The sequence below is a fragment of the Triturus cristatus genome, chromosome 12 (genome assembly GCF_964204655.1).
Source record: "Triturus cristatus chromosome 12, aTriCri1.1, whole genome shotgun sequence".
Taxonomy (NCBI): Eukaryota; Metazoa; Chordata; class Amphibia; order Caudata; family Salamandridae; genus Triturus; species Triturus cristatus.
The window spans coordinates 731,511,800-731,535,345 of NC_140595.1; the positions used below are offsets into that span (position 1 = coordinate 731,511,800).

The 23,546-nt window shown below is 48.2% G+C and overlaps 1 protein-coding gene across 1 annotated transcript in view; it reads left to right on the forward strand.

Moving 5' to 3' along the window:
- Nucleotides 1–23,546, forward strand: part of COPS6 (COP9 signalosome subunit 6) — a 105,918-nt gene that overhangs the window by 67,501 nt on the left and 14,871 nt on the right. The window contains exon 7 of the mRNA XM_085638510.1: nt 16,692–16,806. Coding sequence (XP_085494636.1) covers nt 16,692–16,806 — 115 coding nt within the window. The remainder of the gene's footprint in view (nt 1–16,691; nt 16,807–23,546) is intronic.

Below are 23,546 nucleotides of genomic sequence, written 5' to 3' on the forward strand. Positions count from 1 at the left end.
TTGTTTTTGTCCATTACGGGACAAGGCTTTGCCCTGGGTTTAGTCTGCTCTTTTGACATATTTTTGGGGTTGCTGAATTGGCATGCATTTAAATAAGCTGTTGCGATGTGTTTTTGAACCGCCTGCAACATGTTTCCTCCCTCTACCTTTGTCATGCCATAGTAGGACATTAACTTGGTTCTCACTATATTGATGTGCTTCCCCTTTGAACCGCTTCACAGCTGTCCCTTGCAGTTTCTCACCAAAAAGACTGTTTCTTGGCGCAGCTAACGAATTCCATGTTGGTAAAATCAACCTCTGCCATGCCCCCAAATCGGTCCAAATGTCCTGCGAGGAGGCAAAGCAGGCTGTAGAAAAGGGCAGCGGCAATCGGACCCAGAGACAGGAGGGTGAGCCTCCGCCCGGCTCTTTAGCAGCCTTCCGGAGAGATCACAGAGGCATCAGCTACATAGGAACGGGTTCCATCGAACGTTGTTAACCAGGAAATGAAGAGGAAACGGCGGGGGAATACGACGATCAACTGAGTTAAGAGGGGAGCTATGCCCGGCTGGGTAGATGTCGGCGCGGCGAGATAGCTGGGCCAGACTATAGCTGAACAGAGCGGCTCCATCGGCCATGCTGGCTCTGGTATTCCACGGGAGAAAGCCTCAAGCGCAAATTCTGAAGAGAATCTCAGGCTCAGAAGCGCAGTAATGGAGCATCGAGGACCGCAGTTGAGGACGGAAACCCAGGTGAGTAAGTTTATCCCCGGAGGAGGTGGGAATCCAGGGATTTTAGCCAAAAAGGCTATGTCTGGCCGGGAGACCCCAGCCGGAGCTACTCACCGGGCGGCCATATTGCGTGGATGATCGTAATAGTGATTCCCCTGTAACTGATGTTATTTGTAACTCATTTGTCCTCATGTAAAGTGCTCTGATACCTCCGGGTCTAGCCAGCGCTATATAAAACTCAAGTAAATAAACCTGCCGGCGTACTGTGCTGTGGCTTACCCATTTGGGGAGGAGAGTCGCCATCACTTGGACCTCAAAAGGGCACTGACCATTTACATAGATCGTACCAAAGAACACAGGTGGACGATCACCTCTGAGTTTGCCAGGGCGAAAAAGCTAGGACTGTTCACAAATCGACCATGTCCTGAAAGAACATGCTCTGTATTAAGATCAGCTATGGCTGCTACCACCATGCTGGCCCACAGTGTTCCTATCCTGGACATCTACTGGATGGCTACGTGGACATCACTCATATGTTCATGTAGCACTACTGTCTGGACAGCCAGGTTCACCAAGAAGGGCATTTTGCCCGCTCTGGTCTATGGGATTTTTTTGTTTGAACCTATTAACGGACCCACCACCAAATAGGCACTGCCTTGGTATCTATTCAAAGGGTGAGTTATCTGTGGTTAGAAGTCTCCACCAGAAGAACAAATTACTTTCCTTCAGTAACGCCCTTTCTATCTCTAACCAGTTTCCTCACCGATCCTCCCCACTCCATATCCATTAAGATCTCAAGTCTAAGAATTTGCACATTGGTCACAATTTGCTACTGGGCCATGCGTCTGGGTGCACAGACAGCCTTGAAAGCAGCTGAAGGCAGCATGCGAAAGTAGCATCTATTTCCGCAGCAGGGCGGCATCAGTGCATAGTCGCATGGCACCACATACCGGCGTGTGAAGGTACTGCTGAAAAACTTTTCAGAGCCTATCTGACACCTAGGAATATTCAAAAGGTGAGGAATCTGCAGTTTTTCTTCACCCTAAAGAGCGCTACTTAAGGTAAGTAACTTTTTCGTCTGTTACTGATCCTTCATGATATGTACTAGTGGTGCGTTGGGCCGGAGCGTGACTTCAGAACCTGGGACTATGCTGCCTAGATGCACCTGAAGACATTTGGGACTGCAAGGCGAAACCCTATGTTGCCAAGCATCTGAAGAATCTGTGCCGTGACCGGTCAAAGGTGTTCAGGGACAGGTCCTTATTGTGATAGAAATGGTTGGGTAAGGCTAAGAAGAAGCATAAGAAGTCAGAGTGGGAACGCATCCTTCCTGTCACTCGAACTCCAGAGAGAGCACATGGGTGTCAACATGCCTCTTCGTCTCACTCCTGAAGAGTCGATTCTGAGTTTCGTAACAATACAACCCGACGTTTCGGGTCAGTAGCCAACGGCCAGGCTAGTAGAGGCTGTAGGAAGCTGGCTCATTTATGCGATGTATCATTAATCTGATACACCATGTAGAGTGTCCAAGAGTTCCCTTATAAGTTGATAGGGGTAGTGTGGTCGAGCAATCCTTAGGCTTATCCGAGAGGAGTGCAAGACATCTGCAAATACACTCGATCAATAAATGGCACACGACTCCAGGAGGAGATCCACTCCAATTTATAAGAATAGCAAGTGTCTTTTATAAATGTTTAGACATCAGAGAGAAATCGTTCAGGTAAGTACTTTTCTAAATATAAATTCTTTTCAGTTCAATAAGTGAATACCTAGTCAAATATTTGAGATCTGCAAAGTTATCCTATGAAAGGAAGAACAAATATTGCAAACAAGTATAGTACAGCGACTTAGAAGACCAATGTTAAGGAGGTAAGGGCAGTGGTGGGCAAGGTCCAAGCCAGCACCAACAGTACACCACCAGTGGCACCAGGGCGGCAGGGGGCAAAACAACGTTGGGAGACCAATGTTGTTCTATAGAGATGGTCACTGCAGAAAGAGACTGCAGGTACTGGCTGGAAGGACAGTCGGACTGAACCAACAGGAGGGCTCATGCCTTGCGATGCTAGGGGACTGAGAGACACCTTTGGTCCCTTTCTCCACGCCCCGGGGGCAACAGATGCAGAGGTGGCTTTAGGCATCCGTTTTTTTTACAGGAAGCCATCACAGGAAGCCATCACGGTAGAGGGAGACTGCTTGCAGAGGCTGCAGGCGACGTCTGTGGATCCACGAGGGGTGAAACCACAATGGACCCGGGCTCTTGAGGGCTGGGGGACCTTAATGACACTGTTGGCTCACTTTGAGTCGGGATGGGAGTGACTGGTTCAGTGGTGACTTCAGGTGTCTGGTTTTGGCAGTTCCAGAGTCCTGAGTCATCTCTTGGAGTTTCTGCAGGATGCAGGTAACAGTTCAGCTGTTCTTCGGGAGGTCTTGATCTTTGTTGAAGGCTGGCAATCTTCCCAGGTTCTGGAGGCACACAGCTGTATGACAACATCTTTGCCTCAGTTTAGATGTAGAAGGGCAGGCAGGTCAGCTGGGCTGGGGCCAAGTCAGGGGCTCTCTTCAGTCTTCTGCGGCTCTTCTTGTTGTTGTTCTTCATAGGTGATCAGGATATGGTCTTCTGATGCCAAGGGCTTCCCTAAATACTGAATTTTGGGGTGTTGGGCTACTGACCCTTGGAGGTCACTACATCCCCTATATGACATTTTCTAGTGGTAAGTGGGCATAACCCTGTCCCAGAATTCCTAAGTATGCCATCACAAAGATGGCTGCTTCTGAAAGTGTGTCCTCCTCACTTTAGCTCACCTTAGGGGTAGTAATAGCCTGCATGCCTACCTGACTAGTTAATTTTCGCACCTGTCCAGGTGCAAAGGGTACCCTGTACTCAGGGGGTTGACGCCCTATCCTGTAAGGGAATAAAGATTCACATTTCAAAGGAGGCAGCTCTTTGAAGCTTGTGCCTAGGAAGGCTAATTGGCAGGTCATCCTGTGGGAGTGGGTGTTACAGCCTCTTCCCGGACAGGCTTTTTTCTGGGTCTTCTGAGAGCAGAGGCTCTCAACCCTAGGAAGTCAGAACAGTGTCTCAGGTGGCAAGCTGACAGAAACCACTCTGGGAGCACACCGGAGACTGATAGGTTTTGAGGGGGCACCTCTAAGGTGGCCTCTGTGTTATAAAGTAAGAATCGACAGACTCCAAGACTGGTAAGTCCAAATCCTTTATTACTGATCATCCACTCTCCAACTGACAGGGGAGAGTCCCCAACATTCTAAGATGAACTCCAGTGGAAGGGACCACTTACGGGAGAAAGAAGGGGTGCGGGACATACCAAGGATACAACAAGTGTGATAAAGAGGGAAGGAACTACACACTTACAGTATTGATAACAGTATTGATTAATTACAACACATCTCCCTCTGTGGGGAAAACAAGCTTGACATCTGTAACATTTCATAGCTGCGAACCCCTCAGGGTTATGTTGCCTTCACCACTCTATCCTTACTCCATGTCTGTCCACTTTCCAGACGCACTACATTTTTTCCTGTCTTTTCTACTTTCGTGGAGTCCCCGTACTTACTCGCCCCTGGTGTTACATGAGTAGGTTTCTTAACCCTTACGAGCGTACCTTGCTCAAACTCCACATCCTTCACCCCATGTTTTCCATCATACCATGCTTTATACTTTTGTTGATGAACTTCAACTTTCCTTCTGCTCTGTTCTAGATCATGGCCAACACATTTACCACTGCCCAACCACCTGGGATGCATCTTAGTACCTGGCTCCCTCCCTCTTAGGAATACAAAGGGAGACATTCCTGTAACCATATTGGGCGCAGTATGGTATGCCCACAACCATTCTCGTAACGAGTCTTCCACATTGAACCCATTGGTGATTGCTAGTTGGATGTGTTCCTTCACCATCCTGTTCACCCTCTCCACTAGGCCATTCGCCTTCGGACAATAAAGTGCAGTCCTCTCGTGTCTTATGTTGAGCTCCTCCAAAAAATCCTTCATAGATTCCGAGACGAATTGCACCCCATTGTCCGTGACCAAGGTGCTAGGGATACCTTCATATACAAAAATGTTCTTCAAGAATGTGATGAGGTTATTGGTTGTCGTAGATGCCGTGAACTTGAAATTGACCCAATGGGAGGTATAATCCACCAGGACAAACATGAACCGCTTCTGCGGGCCTAACTTGTCCATGGGCCCTACGATGTCTACAGCTAACTTTGTCCATGGGATCATAGGGACACTGACGGGTGACAGAGGAGTTCTGTGGGGGATCTTACTTTTGTCACTCCTAGCACAGCTAATACACTCTTTCACTTTTACCTCAATCATGGAATCCATCTTTGGAAACCAATAACAGCTCCTGACCTTGTTCTTCGTAAGGCTTCTGCCCAGATGCCCCTCGTGGGCCAAATCAATTATTTTGCTCCTCATCTCCCTTGGAGGAATGATCTTATCCCCACGGTGTATGCGACCCTCGAGGATGCACAATTCTAGCCTCACTTCCCAAAAGTCTTTGATACTGTCAGGAACCTCCGCTATTTTCTCTGGCCATCCTTTGATAATGAATTTCTTTAAAGTTTCCATGGCTGTGTCCTCCTTCATTCCTTTTTCCCACTCACCATTAGTAATGGACGTGAGATGGATTGGGAATATGGGAACATCTAGCACTTCTTCATTAGGACCTCCTTCTACGGGTGCCCTCGAAAGGTAGTCTGCTATGACATTTTCCGGGCCCGGCAAGTACTCTACCTTAAAACAATAGTTTTCTAATCCTAGGACCCATTTACTTATGCGAGGCGATACACTCTGAGCCTGTTTGGGGGAAAACATGAAGGTGAGAGGTTTGTGGTCTGTGTGTATTACAAACTTCGTTCCCCACAAAAAAAACTTAAAATGTAGCACTGCCCAAAAACAGGCCAATGCTTCCCTCTCAATAACTGAGTAGTTGCGCTCAGATGAAGTCAACACACGGGACGCGAAAGCGATGACCGTTTCTTCTCCATCTCCTTTCTGTGACAGCATGGCCCCCAGTCCTTTATTAGATGCATCTGTTGTTAAAATGGTTTTCTTTTTAGGGTCAAAAGTGCCAAGGGCCGGGGACTCGACAATTTTCTGTTTTATCCTTCCAAACATCTCCTCATGTCTACTTTCCCACACAAATTCTGCATTTTTCTTGAGGAGCTCCCGCAACCCTTCACATAACTCTGAAAAGTTTCTCACAAATTTTGACATATACTCCACTAGACCCAGGAACGATTTAAGCTCCTCTTTGTTGGTTGGGTGTGGGGCATCCTCAACTGCTTGAATAAGGCTGTATTTGGGTCTAAAACCTTCCCTGGATATAGTGTGGCCTAGATAGTCAACAGAAGTAACCTTAATCTTGCATTTGTCCAACCGCACTGTTAGCCCCGCTTCTGAGAGTTTACAACACACCCTGTTGAGCGTGTCATCATGCTCCTCCTCTGTGGCCCCATACATCAGTATATCATCTTGGAAACAGAGTGTGTTCCTAACTCCCTGCAGCACCTGTTGCATTATTTTCTGAAAAACGGACGCCGCCGAAGCTAGGCCAAACGGCATCCTCTTGAACATATATGCACCAAACGGGGAGCTGAAAGCAGTTAACGGTCTAGAATCAGGGTGCAGTTCCACCTGGTGATAAGCCATGGACAAGTCAATGACCGAAAAGAAACTGGCCCTCCCCATGGTACTCAACATTTCATTTATATTGGGGAGAGGGAACCTTTCCACCCATATGTTGTCATTAAGAGCGCGGAGATCCACACATAGGCGGATGCCTTGCCCATTGCCTTTAGATGCTAGAACCAAAGGTGCGAGCCATTCTGTGGCCTCCACAGGTTGGATGACTCCCATCCCATTGAGTTTGTCCAACTCTTCTTTAAGCATGTCTCTGAGGCGAAAAGGGACAGGGCGTGTCTTATGCACCACAGGTTTTGCACCTTGCCTGACCTTAATCTTGTGTTGGAAGTCCCTTAATTTGCCCAGCTTATCTGTGAACAACTTCGGGAAAGTCTCTTGCAGGTGTCTATTGTTAACCGGCTCCTTGACCAGCAGTACTTGGTTCTTATTATTAGGATCCAAAATGATCCCCAACTCCCTCTGATGCTGCCACCCTAGCAAGTTGGCCCCGCTCTCTACCACATACACTTTACCTACTGTGGTCCTTCCCATAAAGTTCAAATGGCTGTTTGTCATGCCCACTAAGGGAATGGGCTCTTTAGTGTAACCTTCTGGAGATATATCTGGCATGCATAACTTCATTTTACATCCTTTTAGCAAACCCTCAAAATCCTTAACATTTATCAACGTAAATGGAGAGCATGAATCAGCAAATACTTCAAGAGGTTTGTTATCAAATAACACAATACACTTAGGATAGTTAATCTCAGTACTTGTATCACTGTCCTTGACTTGGAACACATATCTAGCCTGTGGCTCTTCTTGAGTGCTGACCACACTGACTGTGTTACTTATGCCCTCTCTACACACCCTTGCCAAATGCCCCCTCCTGTTACATTTCTTGCACAGAACCCCTCGTGCAGTACATACAGGATTGTTTGCCAAGTGGTTGCTGCTACCACATCTAAAACATTTTAAAACATGCCCCTCAGTATTATGTCTCACTATGGCATTCTCCTTACTATTTTTTTTTTCTTGGATCTTATGAACACTATTTTCACCAGACTCGGCTTGTACCACTGCAACAATCTCCTCCTTGACTTTCATCTCCTTTACACATTTAGCTGTGTGCTCAACAGATTGCGCAATTGAGATGGCCTCCCTTAAAACAGGATTCTTAGCTAGCAGCTTCTCTTGTACCCTGCTATTGTTCGTGCATCTGACCAGTTGATCTCGAATGAGCGAATCATTGAGGTCCCCAAACTCGCACAGTTGCGTAAGACCTCTTAAGGCTGCAATGTAATTGTTAATGGACTCATTTTTCCCTTGTGCTCTGGTGAAAAATTTGTGACGCTCCAGAACTACATTTACTTTGTCCCCAAAGTGTGTTTCCAACTTCATTAAAGTGATATCGTAGATATCACATTCATCATCAGCCTCCACCTCAGGTTCCGGTAGAGTTTCATACACTTTGCGACCATGTACCCCCAAATTGTGCAATAGAATGTGTTGTTTCCTGAGGGCAGAGAATCTTTCGCCCCCCATTGCGATTAGGTAGGATTCAAAAAGTTTTGTCCAATCCTTCCAATGTATCTCCGGGTCCCCACAATCATTGAGGAATGTGGGTGGCTGGCTGATTCCTGGGGTACCCATTTGAAAACGAGCGCAAAAGAAAACCCTCCACACAGCAAAATCTGCACACTGAAAGTTGGTTGCTTTAGCCCCGGTGAGTTGGGGTTAACCAGGTAGCCCCCGCACTGCAGGTATGGAAAGCCCGTAAGATACCACTGATGCTCCCCCACCCCAAACGTGGGGCAAACGCCACTCACACTGAGCCCTAGCTTCTGGACAAGATTCAAGTAAGCACTCCAGCCTTACTTGAGGGAGCGCGATTATCTTAGCACTGCCACAGAAACGCCTGACTCACCACCACACAGCCGTTGAAACTTGGTGCATCGGAGACTGAAGGAGCGGAACCCAAAATCTTCTCCCCGCACTCACCGTGACTGCAGGACCACAGGCTCACACAACTCACAGGCTCAGAAGGTGGAGACTGACGAAAATCACGCTTCAGATTCTCGAAGGCAGAAGCTCCAGGAAACCGAAACGCCGATCCGAAGACAGCGGAACCGCCCACGACACACCCCCGGGCTCCAGGGGTGGGGCGATGCCGTCGGAGGGTTCTCGGGTGACTGGAGCGCCGGAAGGTGGAAGCTGAGGTGAAAAGGAACACACCCTCAGCCTCCTGGGTGGAGCCAACCTTCAAGGCGAGATCCCCGTCCTCCGCTTGCTCCTCGCACGTCCTCCGCTTGCTGCTCGCTGGGAGTCGGGTGGAGATCCTGTCTTACTCACGGGGTAACCCTCTCGCAAGGGCGCTGAAAAGTCACGCTGTACGCTTCTCACAGATAGGAAACGAAGGGCTTCAGGGACGCTGTGGGCACCTCCGGACACAGCGGCACACACAAGCCTGCCTCAGAAAAGGCGAAGAATCCGTTTTCCGCTCTCTGACCGGGCAAGGAAGGATGCTGAGTGCAACTACTCCACTCCCTCAGTTCGCTCAATCAGGGAACCACTGAGCACCAGGCCGAGTCCCACGGCGGGTGAAGGGCTACCACTCAGCAACACCGGACCGTAGATCGACGTCTGTCTCCTCAGACAAGGTGTGCCAGGACCTCCACAGCATCCCAAAATAGCCAATACCAATAATTCGATGGAGAGAATCAAAGGGGAGATGATCAGCTGCCCCCTACGCAGTTCTGCAACTCGTCGCCAGTGTTATAAAGTAAGAATCGACAGACTCCAAGACTGGTAAGTCCAAATCCTTTATTACTGATCATCCACTCTCCAACTGACAGGGGAGAGTCCCCAACATTCTAAGATGAACTCCAGTGGAAGGGACCACTTACGGGAGAAAGAAGGGGTGCGGGACATACCAAGGATACAACAAGTGTGATAAAGAGGGAAGGAACTACACACTTACAGTATTGATAACAGTATTGATTAATTACAACACTCTGGTTGCATGTATTGGCAAATCCTTCACTGGAATCAGTGTGGGTTTATCAATACGAGATGCTTGATACCAAACATCCCTATTTTTAAGAAGCAATAATGTAGCTGGGGGGGCTTTTTTCAGCGGTGTCCAGCACATGTTTTAAAATGGCTTCCCTTTTCGCTTGTACTGGCAGTAATAGGACTGACCAGCACAGGGGCGTATCTGCTCATGCAGATATGCACTCGCATGTAATACTCCGCATCCTGCCTTAGGGCTGTCAGGCCTGCTATAGGGGGTGACTTACAATATTATATGCAGTGTTGAGGACAAGGCACACAGATGTGTACATGTTGTTTTTCACTTTTGTCCGCACCAAGACACGTAACCTGCAATGGCAGCCTTGCATCTGCTTCTTGAGGGGTCCCTTAGGGTGGCACAATTTATGCTGCTGCCCTTAGGGACTCTCTTTAGTACCTCAGGCCCTGGGTACCTGGGGTACCGTTTACTAGGAACTTACAGAGGGTGCTAAAGGTTTTGCCAATTGGGGGAACAATTGTACAGCTTTGAGAAAGAGCTCTGGCACTAGCGACCTGGTTAGCAGGAACCCAGTGCCCTTCCAATTGAAATCACATCAGTTACCAAGGAAAATGTTGGGGTTACCATGTCCAAAAGGGCTACTTTCCTACAGAGGCCATTAGGGATACCATTCTACTTGTATTTGGCACGATTCTGGCTCCTTGTGGTATGCCTTAATGATATTCCAGTTGGGGTCCCACCAGTTGGTTCGCCCTCTGCGTCTTTTGTGCCTCATGAGCCCGCTTGAGGTTCTAGTTGGGCTTCAGTGCCACTCCTGGCGTGGTTCATTTCACGTCGATACTGGTGTCTACTCTGACGGAAGAGGAACAGTTGCCTATACTAGTCTGCGACACTGAGACAGCTTCATCTGGACCACGGCTGTGCTCCAATCCCACTGAAGCACAGCCTATAGCCAGTCCTTTGGATGCCGATTCTTTTCCCACGCGACAGAGCTCATACTCTACATCAGCTCTTTGGATCAGATTACAAAAATAACGACTCCGACGAGTGGGGGTGAATTCGCTAAACAATACGATGAGAACCATTTGTATGCCGAATTACAGGATGCCAGAAGTCTAAACACTCCAAGCCACTGGACTTGTCACCCCCTGGTTTTGCCACTGAGGAGAGTCTCTTTTGCTGTGGTCATGATGCAGGCTTTCAGATGTCCATGACCGGTAGCTCCCGACAGTGGCGGTTCTGATGTCGGTTCTATAGCCTTGCCAGGCACCTCCTGAAACTCTCCTACCATTCAGTGAGGCCTTTACGGATACCCTCCCAACCACTTGAGCAAAGCCATGTTCTTGTTCCCCAGTCAACAGAATGGTAAATCGTGGTCACAGATTTGCACCGGTGATCTTAACTTTTTAACACCCACTACACAAGCCTCGAGGTCCAGGTGTCAACCAGCAGAGTCTACCCAAGCACCTACCCCATAACTTCTAAGTGCATAGAAACTTTTGGCAAGCCCCCTAGTATTGCTTTGGATTCAGTTAGTCTCTGCTGCCTCCTAGGCTGCTGCAGTCATGCTTTAGGTAAGTGGTTCTTAACTGTTAGAGTTCTGTGAACCCTTACTTAATCATTACTGGAAACCGTTGACCCCTACAGAATCTTTATTGGAATATTGTAGCCCCCAAGAGTCATTACTGAAAATAGGGACCATGGCCTAAGCATTTTCGATGATTTCTACTGCAAAACAATGCACACAAAATACAGAAATGAGCATTCATAAAAAAAAAATACAAATGATGAAAATTTTTGTTTAATTTACAGATTTTAAAAAAATCTAAATTTTAATGAGAAACCTGGAGCTTCTCTAAATTCAGTTAAGGGCACTCATTTGTTGTACGAAATTCTGTTTGATACACTTGCTCTGTTCCAACAAATCAATCTGTGAATTAAAGTTTAATTTTTAGACTCCAATTTCGAATTCATTTACAGAAAGTTTTAAACATTTAAATTTAACATTTTGCTTATTTATATGCACTTTATTCCGCAGTTGTGGACCCCAAATGGTCCCCGGACCACATGTTAAGAACCACTGCTCTAGGGGATATTGTTAGACAAATTTTGCCGGCAGTTCCAGAAGACCTAGAAAAGTCTTTAGCACAAACCATACAAGACAGCCGCTATGCACAAAATTGGATACAAGTTCTGGTCTCAACACAATTGACTGCTAGGATCGGTAATGGATACGAGTGTGGTGCCATGGTGCCCCGGCGCCGTGCCTGGATGAGGTCCACAGGCTTCTCTGGGGATTTCCAGGCATCTCAAATGGACATGCTATTTGATGAGAAAGCTGATTTAACCTGGAACGCTTTAACAGTTGTTCCACAACATGTTCCTTGGGCTTCCTGCCCCTACCAGACTTAAGCAGTTTCACCCCCTTTTTAGGTCTCGCCTGGCGAAAGCTGCGCATGTGCTGCTCTCGCTATTGCGAGTACCTTTTGTAATCGATTTTGGCGAGGGCTTTCGTGCGCGCGTCTGCATGGACAAACACGGCTGCTCTTGCCATTTGTCCATAGCAGACAGCATGCGCGTGTCCGTACAGACTGTGGACAGTCCGACGCCATCTTGAAAAGAAGCTTTTGTTGTCATCACGAAGATGCCGCTTCGCGTATGCGGCTTTCTTCACAAAAATCAATAGAACACTCACCCTCGTGGCCTCCTCGGACCGACAGCCATGGCAACGGTACGCTCCCGTGACGCACCCACGACGCTCGGCTGCATCACTGCTCTGCGCGCGCAGAACAAAATTGTGCTCCTTTAGAATTGCAGTCCTTTTACAACGCGGCCCTGCCTCCCGAGAGCGGGTGGGCTGAACTATCTGTGCGGGGGGCGCTCGGTACTGAATAACTAATCTGTTCTGGGTTATTAACTGCGGGCCTGAAATCTAGCCTGTCTGTCCGTGTGACAGACTTCAAGCCAGCAGGAAGACACCTGTGACTGGTACGAGAGGCAAACTCGGTCGGTCTTCTTTCAAACACAGCTTCGCAGCGGCCTCCCTGACACTCTCCTCTGATCGGAGCCACGTGGCCTCTACCTACGTGATGGGACATCATCTCCTGCTGCCCCCGGTCTTGTCTGCACTCGTTGCTTGTTGGGTCTCAGACATTCCCTCCCGCTTCATAGCCCGCCTCGCCGCAAGTGTTCCCGTGCGTGCAGGCCGAACACCGCCCAGCCATAGGCTCTTCACAACCCCCGTGAGTGCTTCTCTGTACGTTTGCCGACCTGCACCGCTCACCTCTCCTGTGCCACCCTGTAGCCTTCACGTCCGGCCTGCGCTAGTGCAGCTAAGGATGAAATTGACCGGCCGGGAAGACCTGCCTCTCAGAGATAGAATGCACCAAGTTATGGTGATGGTGTTGGGCCCACCGAATTGCTCCACTGGGCTGCGTACCCTCCACGATTAAAGACTGTGGCTTGACTGTTTTCACAGGCGCTCCCAGTTGCTGCCTTCCAGGGTCCTGGCGTATGCTTCTTAAACAAAGCGTCCTTATGCACCTGTTATTTCAATGTTTGCCCTCTTAAAGGCAATATTTAAAACCAGCATTAAAAATGCAATAGGTCTCGGCTTTAATTAAGTTAAAGCCATTTGCTTTGCTATACAATACCATTAGCAAAGCAAATGGCTTTAACTTAATAAAAGGCGAGACCTATTGCATTTCAATGCTTGTTGTTCATGCTAGTGGTTTCTTGTACCACCAGTGTCTGATCTCTCTGCCGCCACCACCATCTGCTCAGCCATTTCTCGCCATGAGCCGCTGAACCCAGAGAAAACCTTTGGTGCATCACTGGCAACGCGCAGCTCAGTCCCTTGCCCCTCTGGCAGCCACAACCCTCAATCACTTTAGTATGTCTTTTTTTGGAACGCACCCACCCTGTCGAAGACAATATCCGATATTTCCTCGAAGGGTAGCAAGACTACCTTTGCATGGATCTTCCAAGGTGTCATGTGGGGCTACATCCTCCAATTCTTTCTACTCTTCCGCACCTGCCGCCCCCAACTTGGTTGACAGAGGAAAACGTGCCTGTTTTGCAGCAGGACATGTAGGCCCTTTTGAACAAAGGAGCCTTGGAGAGGGTTCTGGCCTCTGAAATAGAAATTGTATTCTAATCCCTCTACTACCTTGTGCTGAAGGACGTGGGCCTTGGTCCTATTTTACATCTCTGCCCTCTCAACACCTTCCTGCAGGAGGACAAATTAAAGATCCTCATGTGACCCAGGTCTTGTCTGTCCTGGATCCCAGAGCTTGGATTGTAGCGTTGGACCTACAGGATGTGCATCTCTATTTTTCTGCTCTACAGGCCCACATTACCTGTGGTTCACAATTGGCGAGGAGCATTTCTATTTTGAAGTTCTCCCCTTTGGCCTTACCATTGCCCTTTTGGTGTACACAAGTGAGAGCGGTGGTCTCCATACACCTTCAGAGGTCAGGTGTACCAGTTTTCCCATACATAGACTGACTGCTGAAGGCAGGTTCGCCCCAGGCAGTTGTAGACCAACTCCAGATGATGGCAAACCTCCAACCTAGTTGAGGTTTACTATTAAAATCATGTCACACCCGATTTCTTTGCAGTAGCTCTCATCTGAGCTATACTGGGTATGTTACAGCTTTGTGGCTTTCCACCCCCCACCTGAAGAGGAGAATTTGGAACGTTCAGGGTATGACCCTGATGTTTCAGCCTCTGCCCTGAATCTCATTGAGGATGGCATTGAGGCTGCAGGGACTCTTGACCACCTCCATTCTGCTAGACTACTAGGCCTGATGGCATATGCAGGCTCTACAGTGGTCACGGATGTATTACCACTGGACTGGGGAGGCCATCTTGAAGAGCTGGAGATCAGAGGACTGTGGTCTGTGGTAGAAAACTGCCTCCAAATCCGCTTGCTGGAGCTGCAGGCGGTCTGCTTGGCGTTGAAGGCCTTCCTACTATCCATCAAGAGAAGGCTAGTGCAGATTCTCACAGACGAAACTAGTGCATGTGATACTGCAGCAGTCTGGGCGGAGTGGGGTCTTGGATCCTGTGTCCTGAGGCTTTGCGTCTCTGGAAGTGACTGACTCGCCAGGGCATTTCTCTTGTCATGAACCTCCTGCTGGAATCTCTAAACCCCAGGACAGACTAACTCTGTCACCGACACCTAGTGGCTAACGAATGACTATTACACCCCGGAGGTGGTATGGGGCGTTTTCCAGCAATGGGGAAAATGTTAGCTCAGTCTTTTTGCCACAGCTGAGAATGCACAAGATCAGCATTTTTGCACACTAGAGTTCCTAATATGGTTCACTCAGAGATGCATTCTACCTAGAGTGAATCTCTTGACTCTTGTATGATTTTTTTTTTTTTTTTATTTCACATCAGAGAGGCAATCACTCTTCCAACCTTCTTTGCCCTGCCTCACCCCTTGAAACGGGAGAAAGACTCCATCGCTTGGACTTCGAGAGAGCCTTCCGTTTCTACATTGATCGTCCCAAGGATCATCAGGTGGGCATTCAACTCTGTGGGCTTCATGAGAGCAAAGAAGAGCAAGGTAAGTGCAGAAAAGAACCATCTCTAGGTGGATAGCCTTGCATAAAAATCTGCTTGCAAAGAAGCAGCCACCTGAATAATTGATGGCTTATCCACCCCAGCCAAGGGTGCTACTACGGTGCTAGCATGCAAAGTGCCTGTCCTAGATTTCTGTCGGGCTGCTATGTGGGCATTGGTGCATATGCTCGCTAAGCACAATTGCATTGACAGTCTAGTCTGTCAGGATTGGCATTCTGTTGTCCGGTCTTGCAGCACTTTGGTCTGAGACATTCTGATGATCCTCCACTCTGGGAGGTACTGCTGTGGTAGCTATTCAGAAGGTGATAAATCTGTGGTTGGAAGTATTCATCAGAAGAACAAACTATTTCAGTAATTCTGTAACCTTCTTTATGGTGTATGCTATTGTCTAACCGTACATTCTTCACTGGCTTTCACCTCCCCATTCTGTGGATTGGACTCTCTTTATTTATTTTTTTCCTTTCCCCATCTAACAAGGTCCCAACCTAAAGATCTTCCTATTGGTCAACCCACTTTGCCAATGGGCTCTGCATCTTAAGCTGTGAAGCTTTAGAAAGTAAATACCATCAGTGTGCCTGGGCGACACGGTTATGCATCATTCCTAGTTATATTGGCACACAGGAATACTGCTTTTGAGTCTGATGCCTAGGGGAATATTCACAAGGGTAGAAATCGGCGGCTAGGTACAGTATCCACCAGACAAAGCATTACTGATGGTAAGTAACTTGTTCATTTTCTCGATCTGTGGAATCTTTGTGCTGACACTTGAACGTGATACTGTTTGCGGCCCTAATCCCCTGGTATTTCCAGATCTAGCTACCACCAATCCATTTATGGTATTAGGATTTCTGGAACTGTTCTAGAGAAAGATGTGCAGGTTTCTGGAGCGTACAGTTATACAATACAGGACGATAGACAAACCGTTTCAGTGTAGCATTTGGTTAGAGGGCACTGGGAGGAAATTGGGAGGATGGGCTTTGTAAACTTCTGAACACCAGCAAAATAAGGAATTTGGACATGCATGCCCTCCTACCATCAGATGAGACTCACAAACAAGATCTCCTTGTGAAAGCAGTAGTTGGGGAGTTGGGGGAAGCGGGGATTTATCACTTGGGACCTTGTAGTTGTAGCAGAAATGGAAGACTAGGCACTACTGCCAGTGGCAGTAGAGGTGGTTTGGCATACAATCTCTAGAGCATACATTAGATGTACAGGACCTGCCTACAGCAATAGAGGGGATTGTTGGGCGCTTAGTGATATAAACCTGGGTTCAAAACCACAGAGCAGAGTGGGAAGCAGGGCACAGAGTGCCTGAAAGACCCAGTAGAAAAGGTGAATGGGACACAGTACCTTAGTTGCAGAAAAAAGGAACATTGTACACAGCATGGTAGTAAAGGAAAATGCTGGGCACACACAACCTTAAAAGTGAGAGGGTTTACAAAAAATGGTGGTAGGAGGGTGTAGGAGATCTGGAGGGACAGAGTCCATGATAGATGTTACGATGTTGTTATTCCCACATTCTGGCATAGAATGATGGTTGTTTTTCCAGCTTGCTATAAGGCTTTTCATTGCAACATAAAATAAGGTGTGATTATTGACCCCTACAAGTTGATGGCATTGTGTGAAGAGGGGATACTTCATTCAGTTTTGCCCACATTTTGATGTTTTGGATTTGTGTTGCTACTGGTGAATGATCAACTTTGCCTCTTTAGGCGACAATGCTATTCGCTGAACTGACATACACACTGGCTACAGAGGAAGCAGAGCGCATTGGTGTGGATCATGTGGCACGAATGACTGCCATGGGGAGTGGTGAGAATTCCACAGGTAAGGACTTCTCCTTCTCCCAGTTACCATCTTTCCCTTTTCCCCTCCACAGGACAGACATGGTTGCATAACCAATCACAAGCAAAACCACCTACCTTTCGAAGAGCTGGCTGCCTATGGAAGCACTATTCTATTCATCCAGCCACATGCAAGATTTCTTGCTCTACTATCAGAGACTACCTTGTGATTGCACATAGTGTTTTTCACATTCTGTATTTTGATACCAAGTTTCAATATAGCATGCTGTTAGTTTCCTTCAAACCTCTACCACCTAATGAGCCTTTGTACATCTGTTGCCCATCATTAAAGCAGCTAAGAAGGCACAGCTACTACAAAATATGTCCTCTCTGTAAGATCAAATTGCAAAAATGTTATCAGTGGTATAATGTGTTTGAGGCATATGAGCTGCAGATTACACACTTTTGCATAGATCACCATCTGGTGTTGGGCCCGGATGTTTGCAGTTTGTCTTTCCTCTTGGAAAGTCTTTGGAAGTCACGAGGTCGGTGACTCCTCCTTTGGATCGTATTGCGCATGGGCTTCGGCTCCATCCTCAGATTGTTTTTTTCCGCCATCGGGCTCGGATGTGATCTTCGCACTCCGGTTCCGAACAGCTTCCAGTTCGACGATCGATGCGCAATCCTCACCCCAACCGCTGCATTGTTTCGATCACGATCTCTTCAATCATCGCGCCTTCTCATCGACACAAACCTTCGGTTCCAGTAGTCGACGGCGGCCTTCGGGCCTACCCAGGATCCGGTCCCGGCTCATGGAAAGAACTCCATTTAAAAAGTGCCCTCAATGTGGGTCCAAATTTCCCCACACCGATCTTCATGAGGTATGCAACCTTTGCCTCTCCCCGGAACACGAGGCTCGAGACTGTCCGGCCTGTAAAGTCTTTCCGATCCAAAAAGACTATTCGGGACCGAAGAGCCAGAAGGAACATGGCACACTCCTTGACGTCCATTCTAGTCGACATCTTCGGAGACGACATCGACGATCCGGAACATCATCGTACCGAAGAGGACCTCGCCAGCGCTTCCGAGGCAGACGAGTCAGATGTGGAGGACATCACCCCGGCGCTGAGGGTCGTGAGTACCAATCTACCCCCTCCCACACCCGCACCGACACCCAAAAAGGCTTCGGTCACGCCTTCGCCTCCTGGCCTAGGCAAGACCAGAGACACTGCTTCACACACCCCACCTTCGGGCCCGGTGAAGAAGCCAAGTAAGCCTTCCGGCGGCTCGGGCTCGAGCCAGCCTGCCAGCGGTGCCGAGAAACACACTTCGGCACCGAAAAAGAAGACGGCCTCCACCTCGACACCGAGCTCTGCATCGAAACCCAGCCCTTCGGCACAGGCGCCATCTTCGATGCCGACCAAACCACACAAGGCCACCGACACTTCCAAGCCGAAGCACATCTCGGCGCCGACCAAGAGACCGGCGGGTTCTAAACATCAAACCGGCACGGAAAAACCTAAAAAATCATCGGCCCGACTGCTTCGGCGCCGACGGACCAAATTACCTCACCGGAGTTATTTACACCGGATCCCTTGCAAAAAACTCTTACCAAGGATCCAAAAACTGGACATCTGAAGCTCTCTACTAAGAAGAGACATTTGGAGAAGCCTGCTCCGCCTTCACCTCCAAAGAGGAAGGACTCTGCTACCTCTCCATTCAGAATACCTTCCCCCTCCTCCTCCACCGCCGCCTCCTTCCCCACCTCCACCCCTACCTCATCGTTCTCCTACTCCGTCTCCAGACGATGATGATCATGGGGACCCATATTATGATACAGGGGATGTGCCACAAGACCCCACCCCAACAGGATCTCCAGATCCATGGGACGATTGCCATATACCAGATATCCCCAACGTCCCACAAGACGATATTTACCCTTCTAGACCACCTCCACCTGAAGATTCACTAGGGTTTAACCATCTTCTGCAAAGAGCAGCACATTATCATGGGGTGGACATGCATAATGACCCTGTGGAGGAAGATTTCCTCCTAGACTCATTCGATACACATAGGTCAACCTCCATACTGCCCATGCTCAAAGGGGTGGTAAAGCATGCGGCAGAAGTTTTTAAAGACCCAGTTAGAGCCAGGGTCCTTAACCCACGTATCGAAAAGAAGTACAAATCTGCTCCCTCAGATCCCTCTTACATTAGAGGACCAGCGCCACTAGATTCCTTAGTGGTCTCTACGGCACGTAAAAGGGCAAACTCGCAAGCGTCAGGCGATGCACCACCACCTGACAAGGAATCAAAACTGCTAGATGCTTCAGGCAAACGCACAGCATCCCAGGCCGCCAACATATGGCGTATAGCAAACACTCAGGCACTGCTGACCAGATTGGACAGGGCTCATTATGACAAATTAGAGAGCATAATGCAATATCTCCCTGAAAAATGTAAAAGTAAAGCCAACGAGTTGATTCAAGAGGGTAAAACAATCACAAACACCTCTATACGTTGTGCCCTAGACGCAGCAGACGCAGCCTCCAGGGCCATTAACACAGCGTCCTTCTCCGTCGTAATGCTTGGTTAAGGGTATCTGGGTTTAAACCAGAAGTACAAGCCTCCATCCTTAACCATCCCTTTGACCAGGAACATCTATTCGGGCCAAAGGTGGATGAGGCCTTAGAAAAGATGAAAAAGGACACGGATACAGCAAAATCCATGGGGGCCTTACAGTCTCACCTGCCCAGACGCTCCTTTTGCCGCTCATCCTTTCGGAGTGCATCCAGAGGCTACTCCTCAGACACAGCGTCCACATCGTACAAGTCCCCTTCTCAGACCACCTTTACAAAAGGTTACCAAAGAGGCGGCTACAGGGGTAACAACAAGGGCAGAGGCAAAACAAACCACGCCCGTTCTGCCACACCTACTACCCAATGACATCCCCCCCGCTCCCCCCAGACCATTCCACTCGGGGGCAGACTCACACATTTCCTTCATGTCTGGGAGACCATCACCTCAGACAAATGGGTGACCCAAATAATTCGGTCAGGATACTGCCTGGAATTAACATCTACCCCCCACCCCCCCCCCAAACATTCCACCCAGGCAACGCCCGATGTCACAAGAACATTCCACATTGCTAAAGCGGGAGGTAATCTCCCTCCTACAAAAACAGGCAATATAACACGTTCCTGTCAATCAACAAAATTTGGGGGTTTACTCCCTATATTTTCTAATACCAAAAAGGGACGAGACTCTGCAACCTATTCTAGATCTCCAGCCCCTAAACACATACATACACTCAGACCATTTTCACATGGTAACGCTTCAGCAGGTACTTCCGCTCCTCTCCCAGAACGACTTTTTTACCACACTGGACTTGAAAGACTCATACTTCCACATTCCAGTACACCATGCTCACAGAAAGTACCTCAGATTTGTAGTGGACGGACAACACTACCAATTCAAAGTGCTCCCGTTCTGAGTCACAACAGCACCACGGGTATTCACCAAGTGCCTAGCGGTGGTGGCAGCACACCTCAGAAGACAGCACATTCACATCTTCCCATACTTGGACGATTGGCTGATAAAAGCCACTTCATACAACCAATGTGTACACCACACCGCTACCACAATCCAACTACTTCACCAACTAGGCTTCACGGTGAACCACCAAAAGTCCCAGCTAACACCATCCCACATAAAACAATACCTCGGTGCCACCATAGACACCTCAAAAGCAATAGCCTACCCCAATCCGACCAGGATTGCAAGCATTCAGGCTTTGCGACAAAAATTCGTACTTCAACACTCCCTTCCAGCACGAGTGTTTATGCAACTGATAGGGATGATGGCCTCTTTCATTTTCATAGTGCCTCACGCAAGACTCCAGATGCGTCCACTCCAAAAGTGCTTAGCGCGCCAATGGAACCAGGCTCAGGGGCAACTGACAGATCGCTCTCTGCAGTGGTGAGACACCACAAACCTTTCCAAAGGTCGACCGTTCCTGTACCCGGTTCCCCAAATAATACTAACAACGGACGCATCGCTCTCCGGTTGGGGAGCTCATCTATTACACCTCACAGTGCAGGGCACATGGACGCCGCAACAAAAGTTACTCCATATCAACCATCTGGAGTTACTAGCAATCTTTCTAGCCCTGAAATCCTTTCAACCATGGATTTCAGGCAAGGAAGTCCTCATTCGCACAGACAACATGACGGCCATGTATTATATTAAAAAACAAGGCAGCACACACTCTCCAGAGCTCTCTCAATTAGCACAGAGCATATGGAGATGGGCAATTCCCCACAATCTTTCTCCTAGCTCAACATGTCCCAGGAGTCCAAAACACCGTGGCAGATCTGCTCAGCAGACACACAACAGATCCACGAGTGGGAACTTCACCCACAGGTTCTTCATCCGGTCTTTCAAATGTGGGGGCATCCACAGATAGACCTCTTCGCCACCCACGAAAACACAAAATGCCCAAGCTTCGCCGCCAGATACCCACACCCATTGTCCAAAGGAAATGCGATATGGATGAACTGGTCAGGCAAATTTGCGTACGCTTTTCCGCCTCTCCCACTCATTCTATTAGTGGTGCGAAAGCTACAACAGCACTCCCTCACACTGATCCTAGTAGCTCCAACGTGGGCCAGACAACCGTGGTACACCACGCTGCTGGAACTCTCGGTAGTACCACACCAAAAGCTACACCTCTTACCATGCCTCCTAACCCAGAACCATGGAGAGATCAGGCACCCGGACCCAGCTCAGCTCAACCTTGCGATCTGGCTCCTGAGATCCTAGAATTCGGGTACCTAAACCTTCCCCCTGACTGTATGAACGTCATCAGAGAAGCTAGACGCACTACCACTAGAGCCTGCTATGCTGCCAAGTGGAAAAGATTTGTTGTTTATTGCCATAACAACACAATCAATCCTCTAGAGGTGTCTATACAACACATCATATGCTACTTACTCCACCTACAAAGGTGTAATCTAGCCTATACCTCCATTCGGCTACACCTCGCAGCAATTGCAGCTTACTTACAAAACAGGCAGCACCTATCACTTTTCAGAGTACCTGCCATTAAAGCCTTCATGGAAGGCCTGAAAAGAATAATTCCCCCCAGAGTACCACCCTCACCTGTGTGGAACTTAAATATCGTTCTCACAAGGCTGATGGGGCCTCCCTTCGAACCTTTGCGTAAATGCGAACTGCAATTCCTCACATGGAAAACAGCTTTCCTTGTAGCCATCACTTCCCTTAGGAGGGTCAGTGAGATGCAAGCACTTACCATACAAGAACATTTTCTTCAAATGCACCAGAACAAGGTTGTTCTCCGTACCAACCCAAAATTCCTCCCTAAAGTCATTTCCCCTTTACACCTAAACCAATCTGTAGAATTACCAGTATTTTTCTCGCAACCTCAGACCGTTGCAGAAGGGGCTCTGCACACGCTAGATGTCAAACGAGCCTTACTTTACTATATCCAAAGAACACAACCTTTCAGAAAGACCAAACAACTGTTTGTCTCTTTCTCTCCACCACACAAGGGCAACCCCATCTCAATCGGGGATAGCTAGGTGGATTGTAAAAGGCATCCAGATTTGCTACCACAAAGCAAAACGAACGCTTTCCGTTCCCCCTAAAGCCCATTCTACACGGAAGATAGGGGCTTCCATGGCTTTTCTAGGGAACATCCCACTAGATGATATCTGCAAAGCAGCTACATGGTCAACACCGCACACTTTCACTAAACACTATTGTGTAGATGTGCAAACCAAGCAACAAGCTAGTGTGGGCCAGGCTGTACTAAAAACACTATTTCAAACCACTGCAACAGATACATATGGTCGCTGCTAAGGTTGGGAACTGCTATATAGTCTATGCAAAAGTGTGTAATCTGCAACTCATATGCCTCGAACGGAATATGCTACTTACCAGTATGCATCTGTTCTTGGCATGTAGAGCTGCAGATCTACACACGCCCACCCGCCTCCCCGGCTACCTGTATCTGTTCCAGTTTATCTTATTTAGATACAACACACATGGGTTTCTTCACTGTTATTACTATGCTCCATCTTTCCCTGTTGGCGAAAAACAATCTGAGGATGGAGCCGAAGCCCATGCGCAATACGATCCAAAGGAGGAGTCACCGACCTCGTGAATTCCAAAGACTTTTCAAGAGGAAAAACAAACTGCAAACATCCGGGGCCCAACACCAGATGGCGATCCATGCAAAAGTGTGTAGATCTGCAGCTCTACATGCCAAGAACAGATGCATACTGGTAAGTAGCATATTCCTTCTTTAGCCTGTTTATTCAGCCACTTTGTGTGTGCAACTATGGACTTGTGCGACTACATTTGGGATTCCCGTGGCTAATGCCCTCTGTTTTTAGCTTGGGTTTTTTGTACATGAAGAACGTAGAAAATACTTCTGACTCTAATAGGGTCCAGAGTACTTTTTACAGCTTCCTCGTGGTGAGGCATATTTGGTTATTTGTAACCCTAGGTTGAATTCCCATGCTGTCAGAAGTTAATTTCAAATCTCTGGGACAGTTCTTTCCTCTTTCACGCTCTCCTCCCAGCCTGTCTTTATCATTGTTAACTGCAAGCTTAATTCTGTGAGCATGGGTGTTCTTCCTTCTCCCCCAACGTTACCTTTTTTTGTGCTCTTTGAGCTCCCCCACAACCCGCCACCTTCTGTCCTCTGTGCTTGAAATATCTAGATGCACTTCTTTCTTCCCTTTCTGCTCCATCTTCTCCT